Here is a 16,648-nt window from a genome sequence, read left to right as displayed (position 1 = left end):
ATAGGGGGGATGTCAGGGGTGGGTTCTTTACCCAGAGAGTGGTGTGGGCATGGAATGCGCTGCCTGTGGGAGTGGTAGAGTCAGAATCATTGTTGACCTTTAAGCGGCAATTGGATAGGTACATGGATGGGTGCTTAAGCTAGGACCAATGTTCGGCACAACATCGTGGGCTGAAGGGCCTGTTCTGTGCTGTATTGTTCTATGTTCTAGGAGAGAGAGAGAAAAAAAAGAGGGTACTACAGACTTGTTAGCCTTGTACCAGTCGAGTGGAAAATGCTATAATTTGTTATAAAAGATGTGGTAAATATACACATAGATAATAATGATCTGATTGAGTATAATATTTGTAAATGAGAAAATGTTTGACAAATGTGTTGGAGTTTTTTGAAGGTGTTACCAACAAAATTGATAAAGGGAAGGTGGTGGATATAAGTTTTTCAGAAGACCTTTGAAGTCCCTCACAGAATGCTGGTTTGAAAAATTAAAGCATATGGGATAGAAGGTAATGTATTGGCATGAATTGGCTAACAAACACAATACAGAGTTTAGGAATAAATGGGTTGTTCTTACATTGGCAGGGTGTGACTAGTGGCTTACTGTTCGGATCAAGTACTTGAAGCTCAAGCTGTTCACAATATATCTGACTGATTTGGATGTAAGAACTAAATATAATACTTCAAGTTCATAAATGAAAGAGTACTATGTAGGAATCTGTGTTGTGAAGAAGGTTTAGATTAGATTAGATTACATTACAGTGTGGAAACAGGCCCTTCGGCCCAACAAGTTCACACCGACCCGCCGAAGCGCAACCCACCCATACCCCTACATTTACCCCTTACCTAACACTACGGACAATTTAGCATGACCAATTCACCTGACCTGCACATCTTTGGACTGTGGGAGGAAACCGGAGAACCCGGAGGAAACCCACGCAGACACAGGGAGAACGTGCAAACACCACACAGTCAGTTGCCTGAGGTGGGAATTGAACCCGGGTCTCAGGCGCTGTGAGGCAGCAGTGCTAACCACTGTGCCACCGTGCCGCCCATGAATGCTGCTTCAGAAGGATTTAGTCAGACTTAGTGAATAGGAATTCAGGTGGCACGGTGGCTCAGTGATTAGCACTGCTACCTCATAGAGCCAGGGACCCAGGTTCGATTCCACCGTCAGGCAACAATCTGTGTGGAGTTCACACGTTCTCCGTGTGTCTGCGTGGGTTTCCACCGGGAGACTCCAGTTACCTCCCACAAAGATGTGCACGCTAGATGTATTAGCCAAGGTAAATTGCCCATAGTGTTCAAGGATGTGCAGGCTAGGTGGGTTAGCCATAGGAAAATGTAAGGTTAGAGGGATAGGGTGGGGTATGGGTCCAGGTGGGATGTTCTTCAGACGGTCAGTGTGGACCCATTGGGCCTTATGGCCTGTTTCAGAAGACCTTTGAAGACGTTGTAGGGATTCTGTGGAATATAATGTCAAAAATCGTTAGGCTATCCACTTTGACAGGAGACACAGTTGTGTAGAATACCTCTTCATGATAAGAGTTTGGGAAGTATAGATGTGCAAAGAGACCCAAGAGTTCTTGTCAATAAGTTACTGAAAGGCAATGTGCAGTTGCAGCTATCTGTTAGAAGAGCAAATGATGTAGGCATTTATTGCAATGAGATTTGACTAGAGGAGTAGTGAAATCTTGCTTCAGTCATGTAGACATTTGGTTGGACTGCACCTGCTTTAGTGTATGGAGCTTTGGTCTCCTTGCCTCAGGAAAGATATTGCCCAAAAGGGAGAGCAATGAAGGTTCACCAGTCTTGCTCCTCTGATGGAGGCACTATCTTATGAAAAGAATGTGGGCTAACTGCATTTTCTAGAGTTTTAAAGAATGAAAGGTGATTGAAGTATACAAAATAGATTAGGGGACATAGAGATCAGATGCATATATATGAGTTAGATGTTGCCCCTGGATTGGCATGGTGGGGGGGTAGTAGAGAACCAAGGACACAATTTGAAAATAAGGCAATTCCACTAATATCTGAGATAAAGAAAAATGTTTCACTGAGAGGGTTGGGATCCTTTGGAATTCTCTTCTATAGGGGCTTGTGCATGCTCAGAGAATGTTTAAGGTTAGAATCATAGAATTTTACAGGATAGAAGGAGGCCATTCGACCTACCGTGTCTATACTAGCTCCCGAAAGAACTACCCAGCTAGTCCTACTCTCCAGCCCTATTCCTCCCTCTAACTTCCTCCCTTTCAAATATATATCCAGCTCTCTTTTCATACATCATGTGGAATCTGCCTCCGCCACTCTATCAGGCAGTGCATTCCAAATTCTAACAACCCTCTGAATAAAGATGTTTCTCCTCATCTCACCCCCAGCTCTGTTGCTGACAACCTTGAAGTTGTGACTCCTAGTTACTGACATACCAACTCATGGAAATGTGAAATGTTTTACCTGTCAAAATTGTTTAAAATATTGATTAGCTCAATATGGTCACCACTCAATTGTCTCTGCTCCAAGGAAAATAAACCCAAACTCTCTTATCATTCCTTGTATTTAAATCCTTTATTCTTGGTATCATTTGAACACATATCCATTGAATTCTCTCCAGGGCTTTAACATCTTTCTGTAAACAACAAGAGAAGTACAACACAGGAACAGGCCCTTCGGTCCTCCAAGCCTGTGCCGATCTTCATGCCATAGCTAAACAAACAAACAAACCTGCTGTTATTCGGTCTGGATCCCTCTATTCCCTCCCTATTCATGTAGCCATCCAAATGCCTCTTAAATTTCGCCACTGTGTCTGCTTCCACCAGCTCGTCTGACAGTACTTTCCAGGCTCCAACCACTCTGTGTGAAAAACCTCCCTCACACACCTCCCTTAAACTTCCCTCTTACCTTGAACTGGTGTCCCCTTGAAATTCCAACCCTGGGAAAAAGCCTGTGACTATCCACCCTGTCTATGCCTCTCATAATTGTGTAGACCTCTATGAGGTCTCCTCTCAGCCGCCGTCTTTCCAGTGAAAACAATCTCAGTCTTTTTAACCTTTCCTCATAGCCGATACTCTCAAGACCAGGCAACATCCTGATGAACCTTCTCTGCACTCTCTCCGAAACTTCCAAGTCCTTCTGGTAGTATGGTGACCAAAACTAAACACAGTACTCTAAATGCAGCCTAACAAGGGTTTTATATCATTGCAAAATGATTTGCCAACTCTTGTCCTTCATGCCGCGGCTGATGAAGGCAAGCATGCCATATGCCTCCTTAATCCCTTTGGCCACCTGTGTTGCCACTTTTGGGGAACTGTGGACCTGCACATTCAGATCGTTAGTATGTTAATGTGTCTAAGGGTTTTGCTATTTACGGTATAATTCACACCTGAATTTGATCTTCCAAAACGCATCACTTCGTATTTGTGTAGATTAAACTCCATGTGCCATTTTTGTGCCCAAGTTGCCAATCTGTCTATATCCTGTTGTACCTTTTCACAATCATTGGCACTATCAGCAACTCCACTTGGTCATCTGGAAACTTGCTAATCAGATCACCCACATTTTCCTCCAGATCATTTATAATATACTACAAACAACAGAGGGCCTGAGATTGATCCCTGTGGAACACCACTAGTTACACATCTCCATTCTAAAAAACACCCTCCCACTGCTCCCTCTGTCTTCTATGGCCATGCCAATTTTGTATCCATCTAGCCAGCCCAACCCAAACCCATGTGGTTTTAGTTTTTGTACCAATCTGTCATGTGGGACTTTATCAAATGCCTTACTCAAGTCTGTATAAATCATATCCACAGCTCTTCCCTTGTCAATTATCCTTGTCACCTCTTCAAAAAATTCAATCAGCTCGTTGAGACATGATCTTCGCTGTACAAAACCATACTGCCTGTCACTAACTAGTCAACTTTCTTCCAGGTGTGCATATATCTTGTCCCTCAGTATCTTCTCTAAGAGCTTACCCACCGCATATGTCAGACTCACCGGCTATAATTTCCTGGATTATCCCTGCTTTCTTCCTTTAACACGGGATTAACATGGCTAATCTCCAGTCTTTTGGAACCTCACCTATGATCAAAGAGGACATGAAGATATCTGCTAATGCCCCAACTATTTATTCCCTAGCCTCTCGCAGTAACCTGGGGATAGATCCGATCTGGCCCTGGGGACTTGTATATCTTAATGCAATTTAGGATACCCAAAACTTCCTCCTTCAATATACTGACATTCTCTCGAGTATTCACGCATGCATCCCTGACCTCAACAACTGTCATATTCTTTTCCTTGGTGAATACTGATACAAAGTACTCATTAAGGATCTCTCCCACTTCCTGTGACTCCACGTATAACTTCCCTTCTTTGTCTTTGTTGCCCAGGGTTTAACACAATACTGCAAATGTGGTCTGACCAATGATTTGGAGTAGTGGAGCACCACTTCCTTGCATTGATACTGTATGCCTCTAATTATAAACCCAAGGATCCCATAAGCCTCCTTAACAACTGTTTCAACTTGCCTGGCCACTTTTCAAAAGTGGCCTAACCAAAGTCGTGTACAGCCGCAACATGACCTCCCAAGTCCTATACTCAATGCTCTGACCAATAAAGGAAAGCATACCAAACGCTTTCTTCACTATCCTATCTACCTGTGACTCTACTTTTAAGGAACAATGAACATGCACTCCAAGGTCATTTTGTTCAGCAACACTCTCCAGGACCTTACCATTAAGTGTATGACATCTGCACTGATTTGCCTTTCCAAAATGCAGCAGCTCACATTTATCTAAATTAAACTCCATCTACCACTCCTCAGCCCATTGGCCCATTTAATCAAGAGGGAAGCAGTTCCTTGGGGCTGAAGCTCTGGAACTTGGATTCTAAAACCAAATGGCAAAATTAGAATTCAATTAGTAAATCTCAAAATAAAAGCTAGTCTCTCAACTTTTATGTAGTGCTCAACTTTTGAGCACTTGAAGTGTTATAACATTCAAGGGCAGGGGTCTCGTGCTGGAAAGTGAGACTCATGTACGTCTTAGTGCATTTTTGGCAGAATGGACTCCACATACTGAAGGATCTCTCCTGTGCAGTATGATTCAATCTCTGCCACTTATGATGATAAAATGTGCACAATGGTGACAAACACTGTGTTAAGAGATGCACATTAACTCGATGTATGGGACTTTGTCAAAGGTCTTGCTGAAATTCATATAAATTACTCAACTGCTGGCATGGTGGCTCAGTGGTTAACACTGCTATCTCACAGCACCAGGGCCCTGGGTTCAATTCCACCCTTGGGTGGCTGTGTTGAGTTTGCATGTTCTCTCAATGTACAAAAGGAGGTTACTAGGCATGTGTGTCCACACCAGCTCTTTAAATGAGCATGATTGGAGTTTAGGAGATGAGAGGCAACCTTTTATTGAAACATCAAGATTCTTCTGGACTTGATAAAGTAGATATGGAAGTGTTGATTCTTCTTGTGGGAACATCTAGGAATTGAGTGCTCAGAACAAGATATTGATAGCATTTAAGCCAAAGATGAGGAGAGTAGTGAATTTAGGGAATTCTTTACTGCAGAGAGCTGTAGGGGCTGGATAATTAATCATGTATAAGATTAAGGTTTTTGATCAGTAAGGGAATCAAGAGATATGGCAGGAAAATGGAGGTGAGGATTGTTAGATCAGCCACGATCTCTGAATGGTGAAGCAGACTTGATGAGCTGAATACTCTGCTTCTGGTTCCAACACCTTGAGGACCTTCAAGCTGAGTTTTATTTTGGGTTGATGAGGGAATTGAGAGTTATGTGGAGCTGACACCAAAGTGAAGTTACATCAGTTGATCTTATTCGCTGGCAGACCAGACTTGATGTCGAATGGCCCACTCCTTTATCTTGCTGCACCAACTTTGCAAAATTATTCAGACTAGAACTGTCACATGATGCAACACTTGTTCAGAAGCATGTCCCAAATCACAGGCCAAATCTGTAAGATGTTCCATCGATTAATTCTAAGTTATTGATGCTTGTAGTTGCTGATTTGTGCTTGCACATCATGGAATAGTCTCAGTATGTTATTTCTAATAAACTTGCAATCTTTGAACTAGCAGTGTTTTCTGCCACATCTATTTTGAAGAATGATTTATGAGTAGATGAACAAAATTTTAAAAGTTTTAGATTCTAATGTAATATTTGAATTTTGTTATTTTGCATTGCCCTTTTCCATGTCACATTAGAGAACATAGAACATTACAGCGCTGAACAGCCCCTTCAGCTCTCTGTTGCGCCGACCTGTGAAAATAATCTGATGCCCACCTAACCTACACCGTCCATTATTATTCAAAGAATAAAGAAAATTTAGAGCCCAGGAACAGGCCCTTCGGCCCTCCAAGCCTGAGCCGATTCAAATGTACTGTCTAAACCTGTTGATCAATTCCTTTGTTCCCCACCTACTCATGCATCTGTCCAGATGCATCTTAACTGAATCTACCGTGCCTGCCTCTACCACCTCTGCTGACAATGCGTTCCAAACACCACCCTCTGTGTGAAGCACTTGCCGTGTGTATCCCCCTTAAACTTTCCACTTCTCACCTTGAAAGCATGACCTCTCATTATTGAATCCTTCACCCTAAGAAAAAGCTTGTCTATATCCACCCTGTCTATACCCTTCATGATTTTGTAAACCTCAATCTCCTTTTTTCTAATGAAAATAAACCTAACCTACTCAACTTTTGTATGTCCAATGCCCATTTAAATGCCCTTAACGTCAGGAGTCTACCACTGTTGCAGGTAGGCTATTCCACGCCCCTACTACTCTGAGTAAAGAAACTACCTCTGATATCTGTCTTATATCTATAACCCCTCAATTTAGAACTACGTCCCCTCATGCCAGCCATCACCATCTGAGGAAAAAGGCTCTCCCTGTCCACCTTATCTAACCCACTGATTAACTTATATGTCTGAATTAAGTCACCTCTCAACCTTCTTCTCTCCAATGAAAACAGCCTCAGTCTTTCCTCTTACGACCTTCCTTCCATACCAGGCAACATCCTAGTAAATTCCTCTGAATCCTCTCCAAAGCTTCCACATCCTTCCTATAATGTGGTGACCAGAACTGCACGCAATACTCCAGGTGGGGCCTTACCATTGACTTGTACAGCTGAAGCATGACCTTGTAGCTCCGAAACCCAATCCCCCTACCAATAAACGCCAAAACACCAAATGCCTTCTTAACAACCTTATCAACCCTGGGGGGCAACTTTTAGAGATTTATGCACCATGACACCGAGATCTCTCTGTTCATCTACACTGCCAAGAATTATACAGTTGGCCCAGGATTCTGTGTTCCTGTTACTTCTTCTGAACTGAACTACCTCACACTTATCCATATTAAACTCCATTTGCCACCTCTCAACTTAACTCTGCATCTCATCTATGTTCCCTTGTAATCCACAACATACTTTGGCACTATCCACAACTCTGACGATCTTAGTGTCATCTGCAAATTTACTAACCCATTCTTCTATGCCCACATCCAGATCATTTATAAAAATTACAACAGCAGTGGCCCCAAAACAGATCCTTGCGGCACACCACTGATAACAGAGCTCCAGGATGAACATTTCCCATCAACCACCAGCTTTCAGCTAACCAATTTCTGATCCAAACCGCTAAATCACCTTCAATCCTGAAACTCTGTATTTTGAACAATAGCTGACCATGTGGAACCTTATCAAACGTCTTACTGAAGTTCATATACAACACATGAAATGGCTTACCATCATCCACCTGTTTTGTCATCTTCTCGAAGAACTCAATATGGTTAATGAGGCACGATCTACCTTCACAAAACCTTGTTGACCATGCCTAATCAAATTATTAGATTCTCTACAGTGAGTAAACAGGCCCTTCAGCCCACCATGTCCATATCGACCCGCTGTAGAATAACCCACCCAGACCCATATCCCTCTGACTAATGCACCTAACACTATGGGCAATTTAGCATGGTCAGTTCACCTAACCGGTACATCTTTGGACGGTGGGAGGAAACCGGAGCACCCAGAGGAAACCCACGCAGACCCGGGGAGAATGTGCAAACTCCACACTGACAGTCGCCTGAGGCTGAAATCGAACCCGGGTCCCTGGCGCTGTGAGACAGCAGTGCTAACCACTGAGCCACAATGCCGCCCACTTTTTTAAACAGTTGTGGTTGAGCTGATGTGTTTCTTTCCAGATGATTATAAATCCTATCTCTTATAACCTTTTTCAACAAATTACCCACAGCCGAAGTAAGGCTTACTGGCCTATAATTACCAGGGTTGTCCTGACTCCCCTTCTTAAACAAGGGAACGACATTTGCTATCCTCCAGTCTTCTGGCACTACACCTGCCAAAGGCTCTGCAATCTCCTCCCTGGCTTCCCAGAGAATCTGTGAATAAATCCCATCTGGCCCAGGGTTCTTATTTATTTTCAGATCTTCCAAAATTGCTAAAACCTCCTCTTTGTCAATCTCAATCCCATCTAACCATGTAGCTTGTATCTCCATATTCTCACTAACATTGCCCTTTTCCAATGTGAATACTTGACAAAAAGTATTTATTAAGCGCTTCTCCTATGTTGTCAGATTTCACACATAACTTCCTACTACTATCTTTGATTGGCCCTAATCTTACTCCGGTCATTCTTTTATTTCTGATAGAAGGCTTTAGGGTTTTCTTTCATCCTATCCGCCAACAACCTCTCATATCCCCTCCTGGTTGTTCTTAGCCCTCCCGTTCAATCTTTACTGGCTAACTTATAACTCTCAAGCCATAACTTGAGCCTTCACACCTCATCCTTACATAAGCCTTCTTCTTCCTCTTGACACGACCTTCAACTTCTTCAGTAAACCACGGCTCCCTCTCTCGACAGCTACCTCCCTGTCTGTTACGTATATACTTATCAAGGTCCTGTAGTAGCTGTTCCTTGAATAAGCTCCACATTTCAAGTGTATCCATCCCTTGCAGTTTTGTTCCCCATCCTATGCATCCTAAATATTGCCTTTTCCCCCAGTTGTACCTCTTTCTCTGCAGTATATACCTATCCCTGCCCATTGCTATTGTAAACATAACCGAATTGTGGTCACTATCGCCAAAGTGCTCATCTACCTCCAAATCTAACACCTGGCCAGATTCATTCCCCAGTACCAACTCCAATATGGCATTGCCCCTTGTTGGACTGTCTACATACTGTGTCAGAAAACCCTCCTGCATACATTGAACAAAAACTGACCCATCTAAATTACTTGAACTATAGTATTCCCAGTCAATATTGGGGAAGTTAAAGTTCCCCATAACAACTACTCTGTTACTCTTGCTCCTATCGAGAATCATCTTTGCTATCCTATCCTCTACATCCCTGGAAAAATTTGGAGGCCTATAGAAAACTCCCAACAGAGTGACCTCTCCTTTTCCCCTTTCTAACCTCAGCCCAAACTACCTCAGTGGATGAGTCCTCAAACGTTCTCTCAGCTCGTGTAATACTACCTTTGATTAACAGTTCTACACCTCACCACCCTTTACCATCTTCTCTGTTCTTACTGAAACATCTAAATCCCGGAATCTGCAATAACCATTCCTGCCCCTCCTATAGCCATGTCTCTGAAATGGCCACAACATCGAAATCCCAGGTACAAATGCATGCTGCAGGTTCATCCACCTTATTCTGGATGCTCCTGGCATTGAAGCACACGTGTCAAACCAACACCCTTGATTGCCGGTGCCCTCTCACGACCTTGTAAACCTATCCCTGACCTCACTATCCTCAACCTCCTGTACACTGGAACTACAATTCAGGTTCCCATCCCCTGCTGCATTACTTTAAACCCCCACGAAGAGCATTAGCAAATTCCCCCCCCAGGATATTGGTATCCCTCTGGTTCAGGTGGAGACCATCCTGTTTGTAGAGGTCCCACCTTCCCCAGAAAGAGCTCCAATTATCCAAAAATCCAAAACCCTCCTTCCTGCACCATCCCTGCAGCCATGTGTTCAGTTCTGCTCTCTCCCTGTTCCTGGCTTCACTACCACATGGCATGGGCAACAAACCAGAGATAACAACTCTGTTTGTTCTAGCTTTAAGCTTCCACTCTAGCTCCCTGAATTTCTGCCTTAGATTCCCACCTTTCTTCCTACCCATGTCATTGGTGCTTATGTGGACTACGACTTGGGGCTGCTCCCCCTTCCACTCAAGGATCCCGAAAACATGATCAGAGACATAACGAACCCTGACACCTGAGAGGCAACACACCAATCATGACTATTTCATTCCCACAAAACCCCTAACTGTGTTGTCCCCAATGACTAAAGGTCTGCTCCTCTTCCCTTTCCCCTCTGTGCAACAGGGGACAGACTCTGTGCAAGAGACCCTGTGCCCCATTGCTTACCCCTGGTAGGTTATCCCCCCACCCCCCAACAGGATTCTAAACAGTCAACTATTTGTTGAGGGGAACCATCACAGGGGATCCCTGCACTGCCTGCCCGACGGTAACCTTCTTTATGTGGCTGTGGAGTAACTACCTCCGTGCAACTCCTCTCACAACCCCCTCCGCCTCCCGAATGATCTGACATTCATCCAGCTCCAGTATTCTGTTGTACTCTGTGGGTGTCAGCTCTTTAACGTCTGCCGAAACTGATTTTGTGTATCCACAGATGCAGTGCGGGCAGCTATTGAACAGCTTGGGCTACTGGGTGCAATCGAGTGCAAAGACAGCCAGATCATTCTGACACAACTGGGCAAGAAAATGGCAGCATTCCCTCTGGAACCCAGATTTTCCAAGGTAGAATGCACTAGAAAACCCACAACCACTACCATCTAGGACAATGCATAAGATGTACCACTGTATGTATGTTCACCTCCAAATAACTCACCATTCTCATTTGGAAATACATTGCTGTTCCTTAAGCGTTACTGGGTCAAACATCTGGAACAGCCTCCCGAAAAGCATTGCAGGTGTACCCACACCCATGGATTGTAGCAGTCCAAGAAGTTTTGATGCTTTCCTTCATCTTTTCAAGGGCAATTAGAAATGGACAATAACAAGCAATGCCCACATCGCAAAGACAACTTACTCAATCAACTGACCCTTTGTCAAAACTGAACTTTGACAAAGGGTCAGTTAGACTCAAAACGTCAGCTCTTTTCTCTCCTTACAGATGCTGCCAGATCTGCTGAGATTTTCCAGCATTTTCTCTTTTGGTTTCAGATTCCAGCATCCGCAGTAATGTGCTTTTATCATTTTATTTTAACCCTTTTGTCCTGGCAGCTTCAATGTTTATAGCAACCCAAGTCGCTACTTCTGCACTTCTACTCATCAGGGTCCCAAATTAAATACATCACTTCATGCACACCTGTAGTAAGTTTAATTTCCCCTGGTTTCCATCTTCCCTAAAATAATCAAAGATCATAAATTGCATGCATACTTCCTTTAGGCAAGTTGTGTATACTTTGCAATGTAATTCTGAATCGTACAGAATGATTACACAGATGATTAGGTTCAAACCTTTCTCTGTGTTGAATTAAGTTTCTCAACCCCATTCTCCTGCTTTTTTCCTCAATCCCTTTGACAATCAAAAATCTATCTATCCCAGTCTTAAATATACTCTGACTAGACTTCCACAGCTTTCTGTGGCAGTGAATTTCATAGATTCATAACTCTCTGGCTGAAGAAGTTTCTCCTTATCTCTGATCTAAAAGGTCCCTTTACTCTCAGGCTGTGCCCTTGGGACCTAGTCTCTCCTACCAATGGAAACATCTTCCCAACATCCATTCTGTCCAGGCAATTCAGTAATCTTGAAGTTTCAATTAGATCTGTCCTCATTTTTCTATAGACCCACAGTCCTCAAATGTTCCAGAAATGTTAAGCTTTTCATTCCTGAGACCTTTCTCATGAACTTCTTCTGAACCCACTCCAGGGCCAGTACATCCTTCCTAAACTATGAAGCCCAAAACTGCACACAGTACTCCAAATGTGGTCTGACCAGAGCTTTCTAGAGCCTCAGAAGTACGTCCTCTCAAATGCCAACATTGCATTTGCCTTCCTAACTATTGATTGAACCTGAGTTACCTTAGAGGAGCTTGGCGGACAGTAGTCATAATAAACTTGACTTCAACTCCTGCATAATAGGAACTTATGTTATAGCCTTGCTGCAGACCTAAAGACTGACAAGTCTTTCTTTTCATCCTTCCCTTCTCTATTCACTATGGCATCTCCCATCTCAACCAACAGTGTCATCAGCGATAACAACTGTTGCTTTGTTTAAAGAGAGTGGTAATGTCACTGGAGTGGTAATCCAGAGGCTCAGGTGAACATTTTTGGGTTACCAATTCAATTCCCCACATGGCAGACGGTAGAATTTAAAATGTATTCATTTGCGTTGACATTCAATGGCATCACTGAATCCCTCACTATCAACATCCTGGGGTTGTCAATGATCAAAAACTAAATTGCACAAGCCATGAAAGAGTAGGTCAGAAGCTAGGAACCCCGTAGCAAGTAAACCATCTCCTGATTCCCCAAAGTCTATCCACTTGGTCCAAGTCAAGAGTGTCATGGAATAATCCCCACTTGAGTGGGTGAATGCAGCTCCAACACCATACAAGGCAAAGCAACTCACTTTATTCACAACGCATTGCAAACATTTGCTCTTCAGCCTCTGACCCTCAGTAGCAGCAGTCTGCACCATCCACAAGATACGCTACAAAAATTCACCAAGGATGGTGCAGCACTTATGTAGCTTATGTAGCACTTTCCAAACTCATGACTGCTACATAGAAGGACAAGGACAGCAGATACATGGAACACCACCATCTGCAAGCTCTCTTCCAAGCCACTCTCTTAATCCTGAATTGACAGTGTGTTGCTATTCCTTCAGTATCACTGGGTCAAACTCCTGGCACTCCTTCCCTTAGGATCTACCTAAAGTGCATAGACTGCAGTGGTTCATGAAGGCATCACTTGCAGAGCAAATAGGAAAGGGCAACAAATGCTGGCCCAGCCAGTGATCCCTGCATCCCATAATCAATAATAAAAAGAAATCTAGAATTGAAAATTAGCTGATGCTGACCATAAAACTGTTATTAATTATTGGGTTTAAAAATGTCATCTGATTCATGAATATCCTTTAGGATACAAAATCTTATTTGGCCTGGTCTGAATGTGATTCCAGAACCACTGCAACAAGAACCAACTTCCAACAACGTGGCAACTCAATACAAGGAAGAGTCACTCCCTTTGCCCAGGCACCATGGACTAATGTATGAGTTTGCATGCCCTCAGCTCAGGTTTAAAGAAATGTTCTTTAACACTCAAAATAAGTGAAAATAACTGAAGTGAATCTGTAAAGTCAGTGATACAAAACGGAACTCTCGTAACTACCTTTCTCTGAAGGTAGTACAGCAAGGGAGGGTTGTTCGTCATCCTTTTCTGAGAAGCAGGGGCAAAATAGCCGTTACCTGTGTGGGAGGGAACTGAAGTGATGACCTCCATCTCCCTTCTCTGGGGAGGGGAAGAAAGAAACCATTAGGAGCAATCAGAAATTCAGTAGAAAGTAACCTAGCTAGTAAATAGAACGTGAAATCACCTCCATAGGGTGTAATTCAGGTGAATAACATTGATGTATTTCATGGGGAATAAGATGAACATATGGGAAAAGAACATAGATCAATATACTGATGGAACCAGATTAAGGCACACAGGAGGAAACTTCTGTGAAGCATAAACACCCATTTGGTCAAATGGCCTGTAACAGTGGTGTAGAAACTGTAATGTTCCTGATAGATGTGTAACGAATGATGTAAATGTAAATATGTTCCTTTCTCTGACAGGCTGTCCTGCTGTCTCCAGAGTTTCAGTGTTCTGAAGAGATCTTGACCATTGTTTCATTGCTTTCTGTGGACAGTGTCCTGTACAATCCACACACTAAACGGGAAGAAGCTCACTGTGTGAGAAAGAGATTCATCTCAAGCGAGGGAGATCACATGACCCTACTGAACATATATCAGGCTTTTAAGAATGTAGGAGGACATAAGGTAAAACCTATTTCTTGAAGTTTGTTTTTGTAGAGAGCTAGACAGTTTAGATAAAATCAGAGGAATAGCCTTTGAATTCACCAATGATTATACAATGAGAATTGAGTTAATCTTTAATTGCAACTCTCCACCTCCCAATAATTAATGCACAGCAACCCTAGAATGTGCTGAGGAAAATCCTTATGAAGGAGAATAATCAACCCAGCTACTCAGTGATACTCCACACGAATCTCCTCACTGATGTTCAGATTGGGTTCCTCCAGGAACTCTGAGCTCCAGAGTAGATTATAGCTTTGGTCTAAACATGCATAAAAGAATTCCAGAAGTGAGGGGAAAATGAATACAGTTGACATTAAGGCAGAATTAAGTAGAGTGTACATCAAGGAGCTTTAGCAAAATGCGAATTAGGGCAACGTCCCCACGGGTTGGAGTCATATTTAGCAAAAAGGAGGATGTTTGTGGTTGTTGGAAGTTGTCATCTTAGCAGCAGGGCATCTCTGCAGGAGTTCCGCAGGATAATGTCCTAGGCCCAACTATTTCAGCTGCTTCATCATAAGCTTAGAATTGGGGATGTGCAATCATTGTTCACCAATGTTCAACATGATTCGCGGTGACTGTTCTCTGGGTATTGTGGTTCAGTACAACCAAGTATCTGGAGGTGAACAGTTGATGAGGGGGGGATTTAATATGATTCCTAGTTGCTGGGTTGCATTATCAATCCTGTGATAACTGTAACAATTGTGTGCCTAATACATTTTGTTTGTAATATATAGTTGTATAACTTCCTACTTTTGTTTAATGCCTCCTTGTCAGGAATGGTGTAGAGAGAACTTCGTGAATGGCCGAAACATGGCAATGGTAACAGAAGTTAGATGTCAACTGCGTGACATTTGTGCAAAGGTAAAAATGAATTTCTCACCAGTTCACATACCTCCTTCTGGCTGATGGCTCAATTGATGTCAATTCCAGTTTCCTTAGACCAGTGGCCAAGAAGCAGCCTGATGTGATTCTTCCCCACAGAGAGAGAAAGTACGTAGTCTGCAGGAGCCATCATAGTTGAGGTTGTAACCAATTTACAAGCTGGGCGTGTAACTGGAAAATTTATTTCAATTTAACCAAGTGTGAGTTGGTGGATAAGAATCTAAATATATCTATTTTGATATGTAATTTGGTTATTTTAATGTGTGAAATTTGTAATAAAATAGAACGGGATGGTGACAAAACCCACCAGTGCAAACAAAAATGTTTGGCAGTAACTCCTACACAGATGGAATTTAAAGGCAACAAAGTGGATTGAGCTAAAGAACCTTGACAGGGCTGGTGAACAGTGTTTTTCAGACTGAACACAAGTTTATATAGAACATAGAACAGTACAGCACTGTACAGGCCCTTCGGCCCACGAGATTGTGCCGAGCATTTATCTTAATCTAAGAGCAACCTAACCACACATCCCTCAATTTACTGCTGTTCATCTGCTTGTCCAACACTCGCTTAAATGTCCCTAATGTCTCTGTCTCTACTACCACCGCTGGCAATGCATTCCATGTATCCACCACTCTCTGCATAAAGAACCTACTTCTGACATCTTCCCGCTACCTTCCTCCAATCACCTTAAAATTATGATCCCTCATGACAGCCATTTCTGCCCTGGGGAAAGGTCTCTGGCTATCTACTCAATCTATGTCTCTCATTATCCTGTAACACCTCCATCATGTCACCACTCTTCCTCCTTCTCTCCATGACCAGGAGGTGCCGGTGTGGACGAGGTTAAAATTCAGGTGCTCCTCCCTGTGACTAATAGTGGGACCACTGCACTTTTTGATATATGTTCATGATCTAGACTTGGATTTAAAGGTAATCATTTTAAAGTTTTCAGTTGGTATAAAACTCTGACAGTTAACAGATAGTGAGGAGGATAATATCAGTTTTCAGGAAGACAGACTGGTGAAATATCATGACAGATGGTTTTAGACCTCAGCTGGAATTCAGTTCCATGCACCTCCACTTACAAATGATGTGAAGAGTTTGAAGAAATTGCAGCCAAGATTTATTCAGCTGATACAAAGAATTAAGAACTTGGTAGGAAATTGTGTAGTTATAGAACTATATCCATTGACCCAGGCTAATGCTTTGAGGACTTGAGTCCTCAAAGGACTCTACGAGGACAGTGGGTGGAATTCCAGATTTTATTAATTGAATTAAAGCCAGTCTTTGTCATGGTAACCATGGCAACTATTATCAGTTTTTCTAAATACCCATCAGAATCAGAGTATGGAAGACGCCCTTCAGCCCATCAAGTCTGTACCACCTACACTCCCTGCAATTGGTGCGTAGCGTTGAATTTTATGACACTTCAAGTGCTCATCCAAGTACTATTTATAAGCTATGAAGTTCTCTCTCTCAACCACCTTCCCAGGCAGTGTATTCTAGATTCTTTTACCCTCTGGGTGAAAACATAAAGCTTGAATCCCTTCTAAACCTTCTGCATTTCATTTTAAACTTGTATCCCCTTGCTATTGACCCTTCAACTAAGGGGAACAGCTGCTGTTTCTTTACCCCACCCATGCCTCTTATCTTATACAATCTATCTGTT

The 16,648-nt window shown here is 42.8% G+C and overlaps 1 protein-coding gene across 1 annotated transcript in view; it reads left to right on the top strand.

Moving 5' to 3' along the window:
• The window catches only part of dhx33 (DEAH (Asp-Glu-Ala-His) box polypeptide 33), a 90,431-nt gene that overhangs the window by 68,921 nt on the left and 4,862 nt on the right, over positions 1-16,648 (top strand). Inside the window, exons 9-11 of the mRNA XM_043718879.1 lie at positions 10,677-10,804; positions 13,852-14,055; positions 14,869-14,955. Of these exons, the coding sequence (XP_043574814.1) occupies positions 10,677-10,804; positions 13,852-14,055; positions 14,869-14,955 (419 nt within the window). The remainder of the gene's footprint in view (positions 1-10,676; positions 10,805-13,851; positions 14,056-14,868; positions 14,956-16,648) is intronic.

This window comes from Chiloscyllium plagiosum, chromosome 28, assembly GCF_004010195.1.
Source record: "Chiloscyllium plagiosum isolate BGI_BamShark_2017 chromosome 28, ASM401019v2, whole genome shotgun sequence".
Taxonomy (NCBI): Eukaryota; Metazoa; Chordata; class Chondrichthyes; order Orectolobiformes; family Hemiscylliidae; genus Chiloscyllium; species Chiloscyllium plagiosum.
This window is presented reverse-complemented; position numbering and strand designations above follow the sequence as displayed.